Source organism: Pleurodeles waltl, chromosome 4_1 (assembly GCF_031143425.1).
Source record: "Pleurodeles waltl isolate 20211129_DDA chromosome 4_1, aPleWal1.hap1.20221129, whole genome shotgun sequence".
NCBI lineage: Eukaryota > Metazoa > Chordata > Amphibia > Caudata > Salamandridae > Pleurodeles > Pleurodeles waltl.
In genome coordinates, this window is record NC_090442.1 from 826,250,188 (window position 1) to 826,273,228 (window position 23,041).

The 23,041-nt window shown below is 45.0% G+C and overlaps 1 protein-coding gene across 1 annotated transcript in view; it reads right to left on the reverse strand.

Annotated features, from left to right (window-relative positions):
- Nucleotides 1-23,041, reverse strand: part of TRHDE (thyrotropin releasing hormone degrading enzyme) — a 2,205,852-nt gene that overhangs the window by 1,078,602 nt on the left and 1,104,209 nt on the right. Inside the window, exon 7 of the mRNA XM_069229561.1 lies at nt 22,855-22,920. Coding sequence (XP_069085662.1) covers nt 22,855-22,920 — 66 coding nt within the window. The remainder of the gene's footprint in view (nt 1-22,854; nt 22,921-23,041) is intronic.

The window sequence follows — 23,041 nt, forward strand, 5'->3', positions numbered from 1 at the left end:
TACCACTGCTGACCAGTGCTAAAGTGCAAGTGCTCTAAGTCCAAATTGGATTGGTGATTGGTTTCTCCATGATTGGCATATTTGGTTTACTAGTAAGTCCCCAGTAAAGTGCACTGTGAGGGCCCAGGGCCTGTAAATCAAATGCTACTAGTGGGCCTACAGCATTAATTGTGCCACCCACATAAGTAGCCCTGTAAACATGTCTCAGACCTGCCACTGCAGTGTCTGTGTATGCAGTTTTAAACTGCCAGTATGACCTGCCAAGTGCACTCACTTGCTAGGCCCAAACCTTCCTTTTTACCACAAATAAGTCACCCGTAAGGTAGGCCGAAGGCAGCCCCATAGGCAGGGTGCAGTGTAATTAAAAGGTAGGACATGTACTAGTGTGTTTTACATGTCCTGAAATACTGCCAAATCTCCAATAGGTTAACATGGGGATTGCCTTGAAATATCTTTTAAGTGTAATTTCCTATTGGGAGCACGTAGAGCTATGGCGTTTGTGGTCCCTGAACTCACAATTTAAAAATACATCTTTTGGTAAAGTTCTTTTTTAGATTTTAAGTGTGAAAATACACTTTTAGAAAATGGGCATTTTCTTGGTTAACCATTCTATGCCTCTGCTTGGCTGGTGAATACAAGTCTGGGTTAAACTGACAGTTGGGCTGTTTGTTAATTCACTCTAGACAGTAACACAAAGGGAACTGAGGTGTGTTCTGCATATCCTCATGGGTCTTTCTGGGCTACAGTGCTTTGCATTTCTCTTCCGATCACGTGGGGGAGGCCGAGAGAGGCTTCAAAGGAAAGGAAAGTTATTTCCTTCCCTTTGAAGTCTCTCTCAGCGTTTCAAAAGCCGGATTGCAAAGCAATCCGGCTTTTGAAACGCCCACTAGACACCAGGGATTTAATTTTAAAAAGGAAACTGGCATGAGGGAGTGACCCCTTGGGCAAGGGTTGCTCCAGGGGGGACATTTTTTTTTAAGGCCTTTTCTGCCCCCCTGGGGGCAGATCGGCCCAATATTAGGCCGATCTGCCCCCAGGGGGGCAGAAACCTCTAGGCACCAAGGATAATTCATTTTTTTTTGTTTTGTTTTTTGTTTTAGAGGTGGGGAGCGACCCCTTAGGCAAGGGTCGCTCCCATAGAGGGCAAATTATATTTAGGCCATTTCTGCCCCCCTTGGGGGCAGATTGGCCTATTTTTATGAGGCCAATCTGCCCCCAAGGGGGACAGAAACCACTAGACACCAGGGAGTTTTTTTTTGTGTGCATTTCACGCAAGGGGAGCAACCCCTTAGTCAAGGGTCGTTCCCCTGGGGGGCAAATTTATTTTAGGCCATTTCTGCCCCCCAGGTCAGCCTATTTTAATTAGGCCGATCTGCCCCCAAGGGGGGCAGGAACCACTAGGCACCGGGGATTTGTGTTGTTGTTGTTGTTTTACAGATGGGGAGCAACCCCTTAGGCAAGGGTCGCTCTCCTGGAGGGGCAAATTGTATTTAGGCCATTTCTGCCCAATTTGGGGGCAGATCGGCCGATTTTAGGTCATTCTGCCCCCAAGGGGGACAGAAACCACTAGGAACCAGGGATCTTGTTTTTTGCGCCATTATGCAAGGTGAGTGACCCCGTAGGCAATGGTCGCTCCCCGGAGGGGTGGGGGGGCATATTTATTTGAGGCCATTTCTTAGAGATGGGGAGCGACCCCTTAGGCAAGGGTCACTCCCCTGGAGGGGCAAATTGCCCTGGGGGCAGATCGGCCTATTGTTATTAGGCGATCTGCCCCCGGGGGGGGGCAGAAACCTCTAGGAGCCAGGGCAAATTTTCTTTTTGTGATTTTTTTTGGTATGTTTGTTTTTTTAGAGATGGGGAGCGACCCCTTAGGCAAGGGTCGCTACCCTGGAGGGGCAAATTGTATTTAGACCATTTCTGCCCACCTTTGAGGTAAATCGGCCGATTTTAGGTCAATCTGCCCCAAGGAGGCAGGAACCACTAGGCACCGGGGATCTTTTTTTGCGCCGTCACGCAAGGGGAGCGACCCCGTAGGCAACGGTCGCTCCCCGGGGGGGCAAATTTATTTTAGGCCATTTCTGCCCCCCTTGGGGCGGCTGAGCTAGAGGCCAAAATCCACAGGTAGGCACTTTGCAAAAAACACCTCTGTTTTCTGTGAAAAAATGTGATGTGTCCACGTTGTGTTTTGGGCCATTTCCTTTTGTAGACGCTAGGCCCACCCACACAAGTGAGGTACCATTTTTATCGGGAGACTTGGGGGAACGCTGGGTAGAAGGACATTTGTGGCTCCCTCAGATTCCAGAACTTTCTGTCACCGAAATGAGAGGAAAAAGTGTTTTTTTGGCCACATTTTGAGGATTGCAAAGGATTCTGGGTAACAGAACCTGGTCAGAGCCCCACAAGTCACCCCATCTTGGATTCCCCTAGGTGTCTAGTTTTCAAAAATGTGCTGGTTTGCTAGTTTTCCCCAGGTGCCGGCTGAGCTAGAGGCCAAAATCCACAGGTAGGCACTGTTTTATGTGAAAAAATGTGATGTGTCAACGTTGTGTTTTGGGCCATTTCATTTTGTGGGCGCTAGGCCTACCCACACAAGTGAGGTACCATTTTTATCAGGAGACTTGGGGGAACGCTGGGTGGAAGGAAATTTGTGGATCCTCTCAGATTCCAGAACTTTCTGTCACCGAAATATGAGGAAAATGTGTTTTTTTAGCCAAATTTTGAGGATGGCAAAGGATTCTGGGTAACAGAACCTGTTCAGAGCCCCACAAGTCACCCCATCTTGGATTCCCCTAGGTCTCTAGTTTTTTCAAAAATGCACAGGTTTGGTAGGTTTCCCTAGGTGCCGGCTGAGCTAGAGGTCAAAATCTACAGGTAGGCACTTTGCAAAAAAACACCTCTGTTTTCTGTCAAAAAATGGGAAGTGTCCACGTTGTGTTTTGCGGCATTTCCTGTTGCGGGCGCTAGGCCCACCCACACAAGTGAGGTATCATTTTTATCGGGAGACTTGGGGGAATGCTGGATGGAAGGAATTTGCGGCTCCTCTCAGATTCCAGAACTTTCTGTCACCAAAATGTGAGGAAAATGTGTTTTTTTAGCCAAATTTTGAGGTTTGCAAAGGATTCTGGGTAACAGAACTTGGTCAGAGCCCCACAAGTCACACAATCTTGGATTCCCTTAGGTCTCTAGTTTTAAAAAATGCACAGGTTTGGAAGGTTTCCCTAGGTGCTGGCTGAGCTAGAGGCCAAAATCTACAGGTAGGCACTTAGCAAGAAACACCTCTGTTTTCTGTCAAACAATGGGATGTGTCCACGTTGTGTTTTGGGCCATTTCCTTTCCTGGGTGCTAGGCCTACCCACACAAGTGAGGTACCATTTTTGTCGGCAGACTTGGGGGAACGCTGGATGGAAGGAATTTGTGGCTCCTCTCAGATTCCAGAACTTTCTTTCACCGAAATGTGAGGAAAATGTGTTTTTTAGCCAAATTTTGAGGTTTGCAAAGGATTCTGGGTAACAGAACCTGGTCAGCGCCCCACAAGTCACCCCATCTTGGATTCACCTAGGTGTCTAGTTTTCACAAATGTGCTGGTTTGCTAGGTTTCCCCAGCTGCCGGCTGAGCTAAGGCCAAAATCCACAGGTAGGTACTGTTTTATGTGAAACAATGTGATGTGTCCACGTTGTGTTTTGGGTCATTTCATTTCGTGGGCGCTAGGCCTAACCACACAAGTGAGGTACCATTTTTATTGGGAGACTTGGGGGAGCGCTGGGTAGAAGGACATTTGTGGCTCCTTTCAGATTCCAGAACTTTCTGTCACCGAAATGTGAGGAAAATGTGTTTTTTAGCCTAATTTTGAGGTTTGCAAAGGATTCTGGGTAACAGAACCTGGTCAGCGCCCCACAAGTCACCCCATCTTGGATTCCCCTAGGTGTCTAGTTTTCACAAATGTGCTGGTTTGCTAGGTTTTCCCAGGTGCCGGCTGACCTAGAGGCCAAAATCCACAGGTAGGCACTGTTTTATGTGAAAAAATGTGATGTGTCCACGTTGTGTTTTGGGCCATTTCATTTCGTGGGCGCGAGGCCTACCCTCACAAGTGAGGTACCATTTTTATCGGGAGACTTGGGGAACGCTGGATGAAAGGAATTTGTGGCTCCTCTTAGATTCCAGAACTTTCTGTCACCGAAATGTGAGGAAAATGTGTTTTTTTAGCCAAAGTTTGAGGTTTGCAAAGGATTCTGGGTAACAGAACCTGGTCACAGCCCCACAAGTCACCCCATCTTGGATTCCCCTAGGTCTCTAGTTTTCAAAAATGCACAGGTTTGGTAGGTTTCCGTAGGTGCCGGCTGATCTAGGGGCCAAAATCTACAGGTAGGCATTTTGCAAAAAACACCTCTGTTTTGTGTCAAACAATGGGATGTGTCCACGTTGTGTTTTGGGACATTTCCTTTTGTGGGAGCTAGGCCTACGCACACAAGTGAGGAACAATTTTTATCGGGAGACTTGGGGGAATGCTGGGTGGAAGGAAATTTTTGGCTTCTCTCAGATTCCAGAACTTTCTGTCACCGAAATGTGAGGAAAATTTGTTTTTTTAGCCAAATCTTGAGGTTTGCAAAGGATTCTGGGTAACAGAACCTGGTCAGAGCCCCACAAGTCACCCCATCTTGGATTCCCCTAGGTCTCTAGTTTTAAAAAATGGACAGGTTTGGTAGGTTTCCCTAGGTGCCGGCTGAGCTAGAGGCCAAAATCTACAGGTAGGCACTTTGCAAAGAATACCTCTGTTTTCTGTCAAAAAATGGGATGTGTCCACGTTGTGTTTTGGGCCATTTCCTTTCGTGGGCGCTAGGCCTTCCCACACAAGTGAGGTACCATTTTTATCAGGAGACTTGGGGGAACGCTGGGTGGAAGGAAATTTGTGGCTCCTCTCAGATTCCAGATCTTTCTGTCACCGAAATGTGAGGAAAATTTGTTTTTTTAGCCAAATTTTGAGGTTTGCAAAGGATTCTGGGTAACAGAACCTGGTCAGAGCCCCACAAGTCACCCCATCTTGGATTCCCCTAGGTCTCTAGTTTTAAAAAATGCACAGGTTTGGTAGGTTTCCCTAAGTGCCGGCTGAGCTAGAGGCCAAAATCTACAGGTAGGCACTTTGCAAAGAATACCTCTGTTTTCTGTCAAAAAATGGGATGTGTCCACGTTGTGTTTTGGGCCATTTCCTTTCGTGGGCGCTAGGCCTACCCACACAAGTGAGGTACCATTTTTATCAGGAGACTTGGGGGAACGCTGGGTGGAAGGAAATTTGTGGCTCCTCTCAGATTCCAGATCTTTCTGTCACCGAAATGTGAGGAAAATTTGTTTTTTCAGCCAAATTTTGAGGTTTGCAAAGGATTCTGGGTAACAGAACCGGGTCAGAGCCCCACAAGTCACCCCATCTTGGATTCCCCTAGGTCTCTAGTTTTAAAAAATGCACAGGTTTGGTAGGTTTCCCTAGGTGCCCGCTGAGCTAGAGGCCAAAATCTACAGGTAGGCACTTTCCAAAAAACACCTCTGTTTTCTGTCAAAAAATGGGATGTGTCCACGTTGTGTTTTGGGGCATTTCCTGTCGCAGGTGCTAGGCCTACCCACACAAGTGAGGTACCATTTTTATTGGGAGACTTGGGGGAGCGCTGGGTAGAAGGACATTTGTGGCTCCTTTCAGATTCCAGAACTTTCTGTCACCGAAATGTGAGGAAAATGTGTTTTTTAGCCTAATTTTGAGGTTTGCAAAGGATTCTGGGTAACAGAACCTGGTCAGCGCCCCACAAGTCACCCCATCTTGGATTCCCCTAGGTGTCTAGTTTTCACAAATGTGCTGGTTTGCTAGGTTTTCCCAGGTGCCGGCTGACCTAGAGGCCAAAATCCACAGGTAGGCACTGTTTTATGTGAAAAAATGTGATGTGTCCACGTTGTGTTTTGGGCCATTTCATTTCGTGGGCGCGAGGCCTACCCTCACAAGGGAGGTACCATTTTTATCGGGAGACTTGGGGAACGCTGGATGAAAGGAATTTGTGGCTCCTCTTAGATTCCAGAACTTTCTGTCACCGAAATGTGAGGAAAATGTGTTTTTTTAGCCAAAGTTTGAGGTTTGCAAAGGATTCTGGGTAACAGAACCTGGTCACAGCCCCACAAGTCACCCCATCTTGGATTCCCCTAGGTCTCTAGTTTTCAAAAATGCACAGGTTTGGTAGGTTTCCGTAGGTGCCGGCTGATCTAGGGGCCAAAATCTACAGGTAGGCATTTTGCAAAAAACACCTCTGTTTTGTGTCAAACAATGGGATGTGTCCACGTTGTGTTTTGGGACATTTCCTTTTGTGGGAGCTAGGCCTACGCACACAAGTGAGGAACAATTTTTATCGGGAGACTTGGGGGAATGCTGGGTGAAAGGAAATTTTTGGCTTCTCTCAGATTCCAGAACTTTCTGTCACCGAAATGTGAGGAAAATGTGTTTTTTAGCCTAATTTTGAGGTTTGCAAAGGATTCTGGGTAACAGAACCTGGTCAGCGCCCCACAAGTCACCCCATCTTGGATTCCCCTAGGTGTCTAGTTTTCACAAATGTGCTGGTTTGCTAGGTTTTCCCAGGTGCCGGCTGACCTAGAGGCCAAAATCCACAGGTAGGCACTGTTTTATGTGAAAAAATGTGATGTGTCCACGTTGTGTTTTGGGCCATTTCATTTCGTGGGCGCGAGGCCTACCCTCACAAGTGAGGTACCATTTTTATCGGGAGACTTGGGGAACGCTGGATGAAAGGAATTTGTGGCTCCTCTTAGATTCCAGAACTTTCTGTCACCGAAATGTGAGGAAAATGTGTTTTTTTAGCCAAAGTTTGAGGTTTGCAAAGGATTCTGGGTAACAGAACCTGGTCACAGCCCCACAAGTCACCCCATCTTGGATTCCCCTAGGTCTCTAGTTTTCAAAAATGCACAGGTTTGTTAGGTTTCCGTAGGTGCCGGCTGATCTAGGGGCCAAAATCTACAGGTAGGCATTTTGCAAAAAACACCTCTGTTTTGTGTCAAACAATGGGATGTGTCCACGTTGTGTTTTGGGACATTTCCTTTTGTGGGAGCTAGGCCTACGCACACAAGTGAGGAACAATTTTTATCGGGAGACTTGGGGGAATGCTGGGTGAAAGGAAATTTTTGGCTTCTCTCAGATTCCAGAACTTTCTGTCACCGAAATGTGAGGAAAATGTGTTTTTTTAGCCAAATCTTGAGGTTTGCAAAGGATTCTGGGTAACAGAACCTGGTCAGAGCCCCACAAGTCACCCCATCTTGGATTCCCCTAGGTCTCTAGTTTTAAAAAATGGACAGGTTTGGTAGGTTTCCCTAGGTGCCGGCTGAGCTAGAGGCCAAAATCTACAGGTAGGCACTTTGCAAAGAATACCTCTGTTTTCTGTCAAAAAATGGGATGTGTCCACGTTGTGTTTTGGGCCATTTCCTTTCGTGGGCGCTAGGCCTACCCACACAAGTGAGGTACCATTTTTATCAGGAGACTTGGGGGAACGCTGGGTGGAAGGAAATTTGTGGCTCCTCTCAGATTCCAGATCTTTCTGTCACCGAAATGTGAGGAAAATTTGTTTTTTTAGCCAAATTTTGAGGTTTGCAAAGGATTCTGGGTAACAGAACCTGGTCAGAGCCCCACAAGTCACCCCATCTTGGATTCCCCTAGGTCTCTAGTTTTAAAAAATGCACAGGTTTGGTAGGTTTCCCTAGGTGCCCGCTGAGCTAGAGGCCAAAATCTACAGGTAGGCACTTTCCAAAAAACACCTCTGTTTTCTGTCAAAAAATGGGATGTGTCCACGTTGTGTTTTGGGGCATTTCCTGTCGCAGGTGCTAGGCCTACCCACACAAGTGAGGTACCATTTTTATTGGGAGACTTGGGGGAGCGCTGGGTAGAAGGACATTTGTGGCTCCTTTCAGATTCCAGAACTTTCTGTCACCGAAATGTGAGGAAAATGTGTTTTTTAGCCTAATTTTGAGGTTTGCAAAGGATTCTGGGTAACAGAACCTGGTCAGCGCCCCACAAGTCACCCCATCTTGGATTCCCCTAGGTGTCTAGTTTTCACAAATGTGCTGGTTTGCTAGGTTTTCCCAGGTGCCGGCTGACCTAGAGGCCAAAATCCACAGGTAGGCACTGTTTTATGTGAAAAAATGTGATGTTTCCACGTTGTGTTTTGGGCCATTTCATTTTGTGGGCGCGAGGCCTACCCTCACAAGTGAGGTACCATTTTTATCGGGAGACTTGGGGAACGCTGGATGAAAGGAATTTGTGGCTCCTCTTAGATTCCAGAACTTTCTGTCACCGAAATGTGAGGAAAATGTGTTTTTTTAGCCAAAGTTTGAGGTTTGCAAAGGATTCTGGGTAACAGAACCTGGTCACAGCCCCACAAGTCACCCCATCTTGGATTCCCCTAGGTCTCTAGTTTTCAAAAATGCACAGGTTTGGTAGGTTTCCGTAGGTGCCGGCTGATCTAGGGGCCAAAATCTACAGGTAGGCATTTTGCAAAAAACACCTCTGTTTTGTGTCAAACAATGGGATGTGTCCACGTTGTGTTTTGGGACATTTCCTTTTGTGGGAGCTAGGCCTACGCACACAAGTGAGGAACAATTTTTATCGGGAGACTTGGGGGAATGCTGGGTGAAAGGAAATTTTTGGCTTCTCTCAGATTCCAGAACTTTCTGACACCGAAATGTGAGGAAAATTTGTTTTTTTAGCCAAATCTTGAGGTTTGCAAAGGATTCTGGGTAACAGAACCTGGTCAGAGCCCCACAAGTCACCCCATCTTGGATTCCCCTAGGTCTCTAGTTTTAAAAAATGGACAGGTTTGGTAGGTTTCCCTAGGTGCCGGCTGAGCTAGAGGCCAAAATCTACAGGTAGGCACTTTGCAAAGAATACCTCTGTTTTCTGTCAAAAAATGGGATGTGTCCACGTTGTGTTTTGGGCCATTTCCTTTCGTGGGCGCTAGGCCTACCCACACAAGTGAGGTACCATTTTTATCAGGAGACTTGGGGGAACGCTGGGTGGAAGGAAATTTGTGGCTCCTCTCAGATTCCAGATCTTTCTGTCACCGAAATGTGAGGAAAATTTGTTTTTTTAGCCAAATTTTGAGGTTTGCAAAGGATTCTGGGTAACAGAACCTGGTCAGAGCCCCACAAGTCACCCCATCTTGGATTCCCCTAGGTCTCTAGTTTTAAAAAATGCACAGGTTTGGTAGGTTTCCCTAGGTGCCCGCTGAGCTAGAGGCCAAAATCTACAGGTAGGCACTTTCCAAAAAACACCTCTGTTTTCTGTCAAAAAATGGGATGTGTCCACGTTGTGTTTTGGGGCATTTCCTGTCGCAGGTGCTAGGCCTACCCACACAAGTGAGGTATCATTTTTATCGGGAGACTTGGGGGAACGCTGGATGGAAGGAAATTCGTGGCTCCTCTCAGATTCCAGAACTTTCTGTCACCGAAATGTGAGGAAAATGTGTTGTTTAGCCAAATTGTGAGGTTTGCAAAGGATTCTGGGTAACAGAACCTGGTCAGAGCCCCACAAGTCACTCCATCTTGGATTCCCCTAGGTCTCTAGTTTAAAAAAATGCACAGGTTTGGAAGGTTTCCCTAGGTGCCGGCTGAGCTAGAGGCCAAAATCTACAGGTAGGCACTTTGCAAAAAACACCTCTGTTTTCTGCCAAACAATGGGATGTGTCCACGTTGTGTTTTGGGACATTTCCTTTTGTGGGAGCTAGGCTTACCCACACAAGTGAGGTACAATTTTTATCGGGAGACTTGGGGGAATGCTGGGTGGAAGGACATTTGTGGCTTCTCTCAGATTCCAGAACTTTCTGTCACCGAAATGTTAGGAAAATGTGTTGTTTAGCCACATTGTGAGGTTTGCAAAGGATTCTGGGTAACAGAACCTGGTCACAGCCCCACAAGTCACCCCATCTTGGATTCCCCTAGGTCTCTAGTTTTATAAAATGCATAGGTTTGGAAGGTTTCCCTAGGTGCTGGCTGAGCTAGAGGCCAAAATCTGCAGGTAGGCACTTAGCAAAAAACACCTCTGTTTTCTGTCAAACAATGGGATGTGTCCACATTGTGTTTTGGGCCATTTCCTTTCCTGGGCGCTAGGCCTACCCACACAAGTGAGGTATCATTTTTATCGGGAGACTTGGGGGAACGCTGGGTGGAAGGAAATTTGTGGCTCCTCTCAGATTCCAGAACTTTATGTCACCGAAATGTGAGGAAAATGTGTTTTTTTGCCAAATTTTTAGGTTTGCAAAGGATTCTGGGTAACAGAACCTGGTCAGAGCCCCACAAGTCACCCCATCTTGGATTTCCCTAGGTCTCTAGTTTTAAAAAATGCACAGGTTTGGTAGGTTTCCCTAGCTGCTGGCTGAGCTAGAGGCCCAAATCTACAGGTAGGCACCTTGCAAAAACACCTCTGTTTTCTGTCAAAAAATGGGATGTGTCCACGTTGTGTTTTGGGGCATTTCCTGTCGTAGGCGCTAGGCCTACCCACATAAGTGAGGTATCATTTTTATCGGGAGACTCGGGGGAACATAGAATAGCAAAACAAGTGTTATTGCCCCTTGTCTTTCTCTACATTTTTTCCTTCCAAATAGAAGAGAGTGTGTAAAAAAGACGTCTAATTGAGAAATGCCCAGTAATTCACATGCTAGTATGGGCACCCCGGAATTCAGAGATGTGCAAATAACCACTGCTCCTCAACACCTTATCTTGTGCCCATTTTGTCAATACAAAGGTTTTCTTGATAGCTATGTTTTACTCTTCATATTCCAGCAAATGAATTGCTGTATTCCCGGTATAGAATGAAAACCCACTGCAGGGTGCAGGTCATTTATTGGCTCTGTGTACCTAGAGTTCTTGATGAACCTACAAGCCCTATACATCCCCGCAACCAGAAGAGTCCAGCAGACGTAACGGTATATTGCTTTAATAAATCTGACATTGCAGGAAAAAGTTACAGAGTAAAACGTAGATAAAAATTGCAGTTTTTTTCACCTCAATTTCAATATTTTCTTTTTTCAGTTGTTATTTTCTGTAGGAAACCCTTATAGGATATTCACAAATTACCCCTTGCTGAATTCAGAATTTTGTCTACTTTTCAGAAATGTTTTGGTTTCTGGGATCCAGCATTGGTTTCACGCCCATTTCTGTCACTGACTGGAAGGAGGCTGAAAGCACAAAAAATCGTAAAAATGGGGTATGTCCCAGTAAAATGCCAAAATTGTGTTGAAAAATTGGGTTTTCTGATTCAAGTCTGCATGTTCCTGAAAGCTGGGAAAATGGTGATTTTAGCACCGCAAACCCTTTGTTGATGCCATTTTCAGGGAAAAAACCACAAGCCTTCTTCTGCAGCCCCTTTTTTAAAAAAGAAACGAAATGTTCACTGTATTTTGGCTAATTTCTTGACCTCCTTCTGGGGAAACCACAAAGTCTGGGTACCTCTAGAATCCCTAGGATGTTGGAAAAAAAGGACGCAGATTTGGCGTGGGTAGCTTATGTGAACAAAAGGTTATGAGGGCCTAAGCGCGAACTGCCCAAAATAGCCAAAACAAGGCTCAGTACAGGAGGGGGAAAAGGCCTGGCAGCGAAGGGGCTATGTTGCTGTGTGTGTGTGTGTGTGTCTGTGTGTGTGTGTGTGTGTGTGCAAATACTTAGCACAGTGCCTCTGAGATAAGCCTGATTGCTTGTGCCAAGCTACCAAGGGGGTGAGCAGAGGTTATCTTAGGAGTGTGACTCCCCACCCTAACTATAGTGAGGGTCCCTACTTGGACAGGGTGTAAAACAACTGGCAATAAAAGATCCCATTTTTAATATTATCTCTTTCTACTTTTTGTGTAGCAAAAGGTGTAGCTAGTGGATTTAATGTTTTGCAGTAGCATCCTCGATGAATGGTAATGATGGACATGCTTTATTCCGGGCAGTTATATCATCTTCAGAGATTGACATCCTACAAAAAGTGTTTGACTCAGCTTTCCTTGGTGCTGACAAAGATTTTCTTTTTTAAAGGCTCACTTCATTTTCATTTTCCTTGCTTCTTGAGCCTTGTAGATAGTTCCATGTTTATGCTTCATCTTGTTCCATACTGCATTTATTCTCACTTGATCTGCTCATCTTTGTTTTGAAAATGGGATAAATGGAGCTGTCCCGATTCCTCATCTTGTACATATATTTTATCTCTAATATTAGTTTCCTTCCGCTTTTCAGTCTCATGATAGATCGTCATTTATTTCTGTAGTTTTCCCTTGTTCATCCTTGTCCTTCTCAGAGAACGATAATTTTAATGAATATACAGGAAGATTTACATGATTTGATTTTTTGTATTTCCCTTCTTCCTATTTACATCAGATTCCAGGGCAACAGTGGTGTTCTTGATTTTGATTGTACTTTTGTATTCTTTAGCACTGGTTTCCCCAGCATGGTTTACTGCCTTTTCCAATTCCTTACCTCTTTACCTCTTGCACTTTTACAGCATAACAAGCCACTAGCTGCTTTGATTTTTTCCCTTCTGATCTTGGGTTACCATGCCAATTGGTGGAACTTTGTCTTCATTTTTGGATTATATTCCTACTGACTTTATACAGCTGTGTGGACTCTTAAACTCAGACATAATGGGTATGGTCTCTGTCTGAAGAGCTACTTCACTTTTTGTCCTTGCACGTCAAGTTCATCATGAACTAATGCCTTAACACCGTTTCTTGTACAGATGTTGTTTTACCCCTTGATTTGGAAAGCCAGCCTTGTAGGCACATCTAGGAGATTATAATGATGGGCAATTGGGAAGCTGGCCAGCAAGAAAAGGTCCTTTGGCAGTTCTTTAATAGTATCTTCTTCCTTATCATTTTGCTCACACTTGTGATTTTGATGAAGCATCTGGGGATCCATTTTACGCTTAGCTTGTGCTGTCAAACTATAATATCTGGCCTCTGCCTACCTTTAGACTTTCTTGCAGCTCGAATTCCAGTGTGTGATTACACTTGACTATTTTATTAGCTGGTGCATTGCTCAAGAGCTTGTCATTCACTTGTGTTTGGGTTTGAGTTTGGGCATCTGATGTGACCTCCCAACTCTCTTTCTTCTAAAAGAAGGTTGTCTTTAAGATTAGGGCAGTTTTGACACAACAGAGGCCTCTGCAGTGGTCATGCACTGGGATAGCATTTGCTGTAGTGGTATTGCCAATGCTGGTCTAGATGTTACCTTTTTTCCCTTTGAAAGAGTCATAAACAATCGATTATATTCTCTCAATGAATGTCTTAATACTTACTATTTTTCACTAAACTTCCTCCTGCTAGCTGCCATTGCTCTCTGCCAGGACAGTTGGGGGTTTGTAGTTCGCACGTGGAATTATTGTAGTTAACATTTTAGATGTAAAGGTGTATGGCCTAGATCGTCAGTAGTTACTGATTGGTTCCGGCAGTTATTGGCAAATTACCAGAGGGTGAGCTAGCCTTTACTGCTTGTATACGGTCCAGTATGCTTCCCGCTGCACTGATGTTGACTGACCCTCAGACATCACACCACAACTACCTCTAGAGATCATCTGCCCTCCCCTAATACCTCAGCATCTCTCCCTTACCCCTCAACTCCTTGACCGGCCTGGTGGAGACCTTGGGTGTCAGGTTTGACCCGGCACACAAAGGAAAGTGGTTTGGGGGAATCCTCAAGCCTTGCACGAGCACAACAGCTACTTTACTTTCAGGCCATGCCCTTGAGCCAAGACTTCAAGGCCTTGAGGCTTCTGATTTTAGGCTGCAGACTTTCCGGTCTCTTGTACATCAGAGGCTCCCTCACACGCCTGACACAATTCTGTCAGGTCCAGGGGTTGCCAATAGTCTCCAGCTCTCTGCAGTTGGGTGCACCTTGGTCAAAATTAAACTTTAAAGATTTACTCACTATTCAGTTTTCCTGATTCACTTGTGGCCTCGAGTACTGCTAAGTTTGTTAATTTAGCGTTTAAAGTTCATAACAGCTTGATTTTTACCTTTGTTAAATAGGCCTGGTCTGTGTTGCTCGGTGTCTCTTTTTAAATCAGTGATGCAGGCCTTGCTTTAAATGTGAGTGGAGAATATTTTCACTCCATGCTCACTTTGGGAATTTGATTTTTATGCAGCATGTCCATTTTGGGCACACGTCACAGCTGTTTTACAAAAAAGTCCAACTAGCAATTTCATTGTAAAGCTTTTTTTATGTTTTGGGTTTGTCACACGTTTTTGAGAGCCGTGTAACAGCTACCTGGGACAAAACCAAATTGGAGCACCATATAAAAATATAGATTTTAGTGGACCTGTACATTAATATATTTTGGGCGAGCCACACAGATCATTCACAAGCGAATCTTTAAGCACAGTTCGAGAGCTCGTTGTAAAATCTTTAACGATCCACCTGTTGAGCATTAAACAATAAAAGGGCACAAGAGAATGCACGATATAGCAAGTGACTGAAGACGTTTGGACGGCAGTATTTAATAACTATTCACTAAAGAGAGATAATTAATTCATCATCTTTATGAGAGTGATACTTAATTGTGGTAAATTTAGTTTATAACATGGCAAAAACTGGCTACAACGCATCTTCAATTGTGAATGCATTGTTTATTTCTGCATTTACGTCTTCAGTACAGGTTGCATCTTCGTGCCATATAGCAAATTGATTGACTGCTATGCAATTCATTTCTATCTATATTTTATTTTTGTCTCCTGATGCTCTCGATTAAACATTTCTATAGATAGTCGACGTGCCACATTTCAGTTCCAGTCACACCTCTTGGGGTTTTTTGGGTGACTCAATAGGGCAAGATATGCTCTTGAAGCACAATTTTTAAGCCTGACATTTTTCCAGCAAGTAGATTTACCGTCTGATTGACCCTGAACTGGGACTGCTCCAGACTTGTCTACCCTTGGCAATTCAGTGATGCAGAAGAGGGGCAAACCTCTCAACCATATTGTAGGAGGCTGGCCTGGTTTGTAGTGGGTACCAAAGGTACTTACGCCTTATACCAGGTCCAGTTACCCTTATTAGTGCAATGTAGTCAGTGTCTAGAAACCAGGCTATCTAGGAGTAGCTGTAGCTGAGCAGCCAAGGCTGAACTTGGAGACATGCAAAGCTCTTGCAATACCACCGGAGTCACACAGTACTCAAACACATGACAGAAAATACTCAGGTACTTTATTTTGGTGACACAAATGCCAAGAATACCTTAGAGACTATACTCCCTTAGGAGGTAAGTAATATACACAATATATACACTAGTATCCAAAAACAGTTAAGTACACAGTCAGAAAATAGTGAAAATAGTGAAAATCACAATAGGTTGCAATTGGCCTAGGGGGAACACATACCATATACTAAAATAGAGGAATGGGAAAGTGAATTTCCCACCTAGGCAAGGGGTGTGTGTAGAGGGGCACTGGGAGTGTAAGAAAACACCAAAGGTAAATAATAGAACCCACCCAGAGCCCAGGAAAATGGGAGTTAATCACAGTAAGTTTCCTGAAATACAAAAGAAGTTGTGACAGAAGATTATGCAAGAACCAGAAGAGACTGCAAGACACCAATGATGGATTCCTGGACCTGAAGACCTGTGGGAGAAGCACTGACAAGTCCAGGGAGAACAGGAGCCCCTGCTAACCCAGATGAAGGTGCAAAAGAAGAACTACCGGTGAGAAGATAAAGTCAGTTATGCACCCAAGAAGACAGATGCGGGTTCCTCGTTGGTGCAGAAGATGTCCCACGCTGGATGGATGATTGCAGTCTGGTTTGCGTTGCTGGATTCCGCCAACAAGCCTTGGCACACATAAAACTTGCGATTAGTGGAAGATGGCACTGCCTGGGATCAGGAAGGACCTAGGAGCCTCTACCCAGGGGGGAGGGCAGAGGTGGCTCTCAGCAACTCAGAGGTCCCTCCTAAGACCAGGCAGTGCACACAGGGGTCCCACAGCACAGGAACAAAGAAGGTGCAAATGGAGGCCCATGCAGGACAATGATGAAGGGATCCCACGCTGCTGGAGAACCACTCAGGAAGCTGTGCATAACAGGATGGAATGCTGGGGGCCTACACTGTGTTGTGCATAAAGAACTTCTTGGAAGGTCGCACACAAGCCTTGGCAAATGCAAGTCACATGGTGCACAGGGGTAAAGTATTGCGTAGGGAGGGAAGCTCTTACCTCCACCAAAGTTGGACAGCTGGACCTTGGGACTGTCTGGGTCACTTTAGTCCACCACCCATGTTGCTGGATCCACGCTTGTTGTCTGGAGAGGGGACCCACGCCATCGGTCATCGCTGCAGAGAGGTACCTGCTGAAGCAGGGAAGTGACTCTGTCACTCCACAGGAGATTCCTTCAGTTCTTCTGGTGCAGGCAGAAGACAGGCAGTCCTCGGAGGATGCACAACCTGGGAACTGTTGCAGTTGTTCGCAGGAACTGAAGATACAATGTTGCAGATGTCGACTTTGCTTATTTGTTGCAGTTTGTAGTGTTCCTGGAGGGTTCAGCTGCAGTTCCGTCGGCAGAAGATGAAGTAAAGGATGAAGAGGAGTCTTGCTATCCAAATCTGAAGAAACACCCAGAGGAGAGATCCTAAATAGCCCTGAAAGAGGGATTGGTCAGCTAACCATGTAAACACCTATCAGGGTAAGGCTCTGACGGCACCTGCTGGCACTGGCCACTCAGATGCTCCCAGAGTGCCCCACCACCTTGGAATCCAAGATGGCAAAACCCACGGACACTCTGGAGGAGCTCTGGGCACGACCCCTGGGGTGGTGATGGACAGGGGAGTGGTCACTCCCCTTTCCTTTGTCCAGTTTATACGAGAGCAGACGCTGGGGATCCCTGAACTGGTGTAGACTGTATTATGCAAGGAAGGCAACATCTGTGCCCTTCAAAGCATTTCCAGAGGCTATGGGAGTCTACACCTGCCATGCCTGTAACACCTATTTCCAAAGGGAGAGAATCAGTATTTGGGTACAATTCCCAGTTGTTAGACACCTTACATGGCCATATTCGGGGTTACCATTGTGAAGCTAGACATAGGTATTGACCTATGTCCAGTGCATGCGTAAAATGGCATCCCGCACTCACGAAGTCCAGAAAAATGGTCCTAGGTGATGTGGGGGCATCTCTGCTAGTGTAGGAGTGCCCTCACACACAGGTACTTTTGCACCCAGCCTTCAGGGATGGAAGGCCTGACATGTAGGTGACTTATAATTGACCTGGTGCAGTGGAAATGGCTGTGAAAGGGTGCATGCACCATTTCACGCAGCCTGCAATGGCAGTCCTGCAGAAGCCCTTGCATGGGCTCCCTATGGGTGGCAAAACTAATGCTGCAGCCCATAGGGATCCCCTGGAACCCCAATGCCCTGGGTACCCAAGTACCATATACTAGGGACTTATAAGAGGTGACTAGCATGCCAATTTGGAGTGAAATACTGGGTTACCAATATGTAGTGATCAATTTGGAAACAGAGAGAGCATAAGCACTGGGGTCCTGGTTAGCAGGACTCCAGTGACACAGTCAAGCAACCTTTCAAAAACAGTGAAACATACTGACAAGCAGGCCAAAATCCATAAGCACTGGGGTCCCAATTACACAGTCAAAACACACTGATATTAGGCAGAAATTGGGGGTAACATGCCAAAAAGAGGATAATTTCCTACACATATCTATGAGGCTTTGAATGGGCTCATAGATATGGAGTAAGGCAAGGTAGCGCAAGTCACTGCATTGTGTTGCCTTATTCTGCACCAGGGAGGCATTCCATGGGCATTATGGGGGGTTTTCCTGTGCAACTCCCATGGAGTTTGATGCATTCCCTGATTTAAAAGGACTTGTAAACCTGGGAATGCATCAAAAGCTTACGCCTCCCCAGGACAGGATTAACAAGGCAAAATACTTGTCTTTTTTGCCTTCTGCATCACACATATAAAGAGAAAAACGTCCCTATTGTTGGTTTCTTTGCAGGAAGGTGCCCATTCTTGCACAAAAACAATCCTGCTGACAACACAGCACCTTTATACAATGGTGCAAGTGTGCCTGTGTTGGTGCTAGAGTGCCGAAATTGTGCCAGTGAATGGGGAAATTACATGCATGCACCATATTTGGTAAATCTGGTGCATTCCTGCCCTTTCACTTTCGCATAGAACAGCACAGCAAGGTGGCTTGCTGCACTGTCCTATGACAAATCCTGTAATTATGGTCTTGTGTTTCTGATTATCGCTCATGCTTGAAATTTGTCCTTGCTCTTAACCCAGATTAGGAACAAGGAAACATTGGTTTATACGTCTCTTAAAAAATAGAATAGGCTTTTACTGTGGAGCCATTCTTGCCTCAGATGAAAAAGTAGCCGGGCATCCTTCTTCAGGTATTTCAGCCTGTTCCATCTAAGCTGTAGGTATACCAGTCAATGCTGTTCATTACACAGCACATCACAGAGAATCGCAACAATTCAACAAGATGAACGGTCATATAAATGTAGCAATTGTAAACGCTGTTTTTCCATCATTCATGATCTTGGTGCAACTTTATCTTTAAGTCAGCTCTATGTTTAAAAGCACGGCCTTCGGTGGATCACCAACAGCATTCAGGATGTCTACATCATAGCGAAGTAACAGTCCTCTTTCGTAGTTAGAAACCAGCTACCTCCGCAGCCACAAGTTAACTGTTTGTCTTTTATTCTTTAGCGTGTTCGGCTGTCTTCAGCTAAATATCACATACAAATGTGGTTGCTATAATACTTAGATTGTACTTAAGTTTATTTTACTGTGAGGGAATACAGCAAATAAGAGATCACTGATCAATAAGTGTGTTATATTGTGCTGTCTGTGGACTGTACATGTGCCTTGTGCGCTGGGTGTACAGCGTGGCCTTTTGCCATTCCCTGTGCACCATGCCCTTCGACTCCTCTTGGCATGGCCTTCAGCCATATAAAGTGGATCCTGGATGTAGGAGGTGACTTCTGGGTGTTTCATCCATCTCACCACTGGACACACTGTGCAAAACATTCAGACATGCAAAGTGAAAGGTGTGGCCTTCAGCCACACACTGGGCTTAACTCTCACCCTCCCTGAATCTGCAGCACAGGGCATTTCACGACGTACAGTGCACCCTAGGCATAGGATATGTCCCTAATCCATACTGTGTGCTCAGCACTCCCTCCTCTTAGCCTTAACAGTGTCTAAGGCATAAGGTTTTTTAATCGAGAATTTTAGATGCATTCCCTTGAACACATAGGCCCTCATTCTGACCCTGGCGGATTGTAACCGCCAGGGCAGAGGGCAGAGGGCAGAGGAAGCCCCGCCAACAGGCTGGCGGTGCTTCCGGGGCAATTCTGACCGCGGCGGTAAAGCCGCGGTCAGAAAAGGGGAACCGGCGGTTTCCCGCCGGTTTTCCCGCCGGTTTTCCCACCGGTTTTCCCCTGCCCCAGGGAATCCTCCATGGCGGCGCTGCATGCAGCGCCGCCATGGGGATTCCGACCCCCTTCCCGCCAGCCTGTTCCTGGCGGTTTACACCGCCAGGAAGAGGCTGGCGGGAACGGGTGTCGTGGGGCCCCTGGGGGCCCCTGCAATGCCCATGCCACTGGCATGGGCACTGCAGGGGCCCCCTAACAGGGCCCCATTAAGATTTTCAGTGTCTGCAAAGCAGACACTGAAAATCGCGACGGGTGCAACTGCACCCGTCGCACCCCAGCAAATCCGCCGGCTCCATTCGGAGCCGGCTTCATCTTTGCTGGGGCTTTCCCGCTGGGCGATCTTTTGAAGATCGCCCGCCGGCCCAGCGGGAAAGTTAGAATGCTCCCCGCAGTCATTTGACCGCGGGGCGGTGTTTGGGCGGTTTCCGCCAGGCGGGAGCCGCCCACCGCCCGCCGGGGTCGGAATGACCCCCATAGTGGCCTATACACAAAGGTAAATTTAGTTGTAAACCTACATCTCAGCCCAGTTGCATTCAGAACATTGGACACAATATTTGCCTGGGAGGAAAGTAGGAAAATAAAACCACGAAGTCCAGATTAATTGTGGTTAGTTAATCCATGAAGTCAGTGTATGATTAGGAAAAACCCTTTTTGTGAACGTGGAAGATGATGAATAAGATATAAAAGGTGCTACTATTAATAATTAGACTTATGAGATATGACTGAATAGAGGTCACTGACCAAAACTCACACAGTAACAAAATAAGCAAGTGTGATCATGAAATTATACAAAACAAGACAGCTAATTGTATGTAGACATAGTTAATGAGAGGAGCTGAGAATGCCAATTAGAGACACAGGTTTAAGCGAAATCCAAGAGAGGGCCTATAATTCATAAAGTGTAAAAAACAGCTCACCATTCAATCACATTTATTCCATTTGCAATAACATAAATTGCATCTGTCACTGGACATGATTCAACATTTGTTTTGTTTCTCTAATTCCTCCATTTTGATTGCCCTTTCTTCTGAAAAGAACACACTGTGCATGCTAGGCTTTAATTCCCCTACACCCCCTATAGATCTCCCTTGCAGTAGTAAAGTGATTGACATGTTATTACACAGAAGCAGCTCTTCCACCAGTAGTCACTTGAAAGTGATTTATTTCAGCCATCCGAGATTAAGCTCAGCCCCAGATGCCCTGCAAACGTATGTTCAGCATGAAAAGGCGGTAGTATGATGGAACCACGCATGGCATTACCACTCATGCCTTCAACGCATATACCTTTATCACGCATGCCTTTATCATGCAAAATTTTGCCAGGCATATGACCGTACCGCACATCCCTTTACAACGAAAAGGCATGAGTGGTGAGTGGAGAATATTTTCACTCCATGCTCACTTTAGGAATTTGATTTTTATGCAGCATGTCCATTTTGGGCACACATTACAGCTGTTTTACAAAAAAGTCAAACTAGAAATTTAATTGTAGACCTTTTTTATGCTTAGGAATGGTCACAAGTACTTTGGGACAAAACCAAATTGCAGCACTTTGAAAAAAGGTAGATTTCGTAACATAAAAATGAAATGAGAGTTTTTACATACAGTGGACCTGCACATTAATATATGTTGGACAAACCACACCGATTATTCACAAACAAATCTCAAATTGGAGAGCTGATTGTAAAATCTCTAACGATCCACTTGTTAAGCATTAAACAATAAAAGGGCACAAGAGAATGCTCGATATAGCAAGTGACTGAAGACGTTTGGATGTGACATGGCAGTATTTAATAACAATTCACTAAAGCGAGAAAATGAATTATTCTCCTTTATGACAGTGATACTTAGTTGGAGTAAATTTAGTTTATCATGCGGCAACAACTGGCTACAATGCATCTTCAATCGTGAATGAATTGCTGTCTCAGTCTGCATTTAGGTCTTCAGTATAGGTGGTATCATTGTGCCACATAGCCAATTGATTGACTCCTATTCTGTTCATTTCTATCTACATTTTATTTTTGTTTGTCTCTTGATGCTGTCGACTAAACTTTTTTTTAGAAAGGCGACGAGCCATATTTCACTTCCACTCAAATCTCTTGTCCTTTTTATAGTGACTCGATTGGGCACGATATGCTCTTGAAGCACAATTTTTAAGCCTGACAATTTTCCAGCAAGCATGCGTAAATTCTGATTGACCCTGAACAGGGACTGCTCCAGACTTGACTACCATTGGCCAGTCCTAAAATGATTAAATACTGTGGGGCATATATATGAGAGGTTTTCGCCATGGTTGCATCGCTTTCAGTGACGCAGAAGAGGCGCAGACCATTCAACCATATCTATGAGGCATATATATATCTACAACAAAAAGGCATTAGTAGTGTCTTGAGAAGGTCACATGCCCAGTGATAGTATCACAGCACCTATTCCCTGTCAGATTAAATGAAAGCTGCACCGCAGTTGCTGCGATTGCAGAGTGAGTAATTAAACAGCACTCCTTCTTGTTCAACTTCCCTCGTACTTAAAGTGTGTATTTCTCGTTTTGTTTGAAGAAACATTTTACAAGCCGCTGCCCATTGCCCCCTCCTTTGCAGTGCTTTTTTAATATCGATTTTCCAACTTTTAATATTTGCCCAATGTTGGGAAGGTATGGTGTGCAAGATACAGCAATGTCCGAGGAAGCCTGCACTGTTCATACAGTATTACAAACTGAAAATCAAGACTGGTTCTGAGTAAAGACACCTGATGGGTGACAAGACTAACACTGTCTCCTGAAATATCAGTGCCCATGCTGTAGTCGGGGCTGAGGTATGTCGCTGTGATCTTTATGGTAGGCCAAACAAGATCTGTAGACATCACATCATGTAATTACATCTCTGAACATTCTTAGGTGGATTAGTATTATTATTATTGCTGTTATCATTAGTAGTATTATTATTAGCTATTGTCCTGGATATAAAAATACTCATCTAGAGACTTTCATTTTAGTGTATTCAGCCTGTACTTTTCCCACAGTTCACAACATAAAACATTGAGTTCCATCCGCTCATTCTCACAAAGTAAAACCTCAAAAACCAAGGCTTGTCCTCTTGAGTCATGATGCCAGAGGCAACTAACCTGCAAATAAACCACTCTACACAGGCGTTGTAAATAAGGTAGTGGGTCTGCCCTTTTCCATGATTACATGATGTACGTAATGCATAAGTATCTTAAAAAACGTCTGTGAGTTTTTTTATATAAACATCATACCTTCCCATAATAAGCAAACTGTGATGGATTACAATCTGCAGTGTGTTTTATAGCAATTGTATTTGAACACTGTATATTTAATACTGCATTAAACTCAGGGTAATATAAAACCTCACAATGGTTTAGAGGAAATTACATCTGAATGAATTACACGTGTCTACTTACTTGAAGACCCATCTGAAACACATGATGGCCCATAAAGTTAGCCAGCATTCTGACTAAAGCAGCACCCTGCAGGAACACAAAACAGAGAAATAGTAAACACAACTCATCAGATGAAAATCAATGGGCAACGTTTTAAAATGCATCGTTATCACTGTATCTATGACTGAAACATTCAAATTCTCTGAAG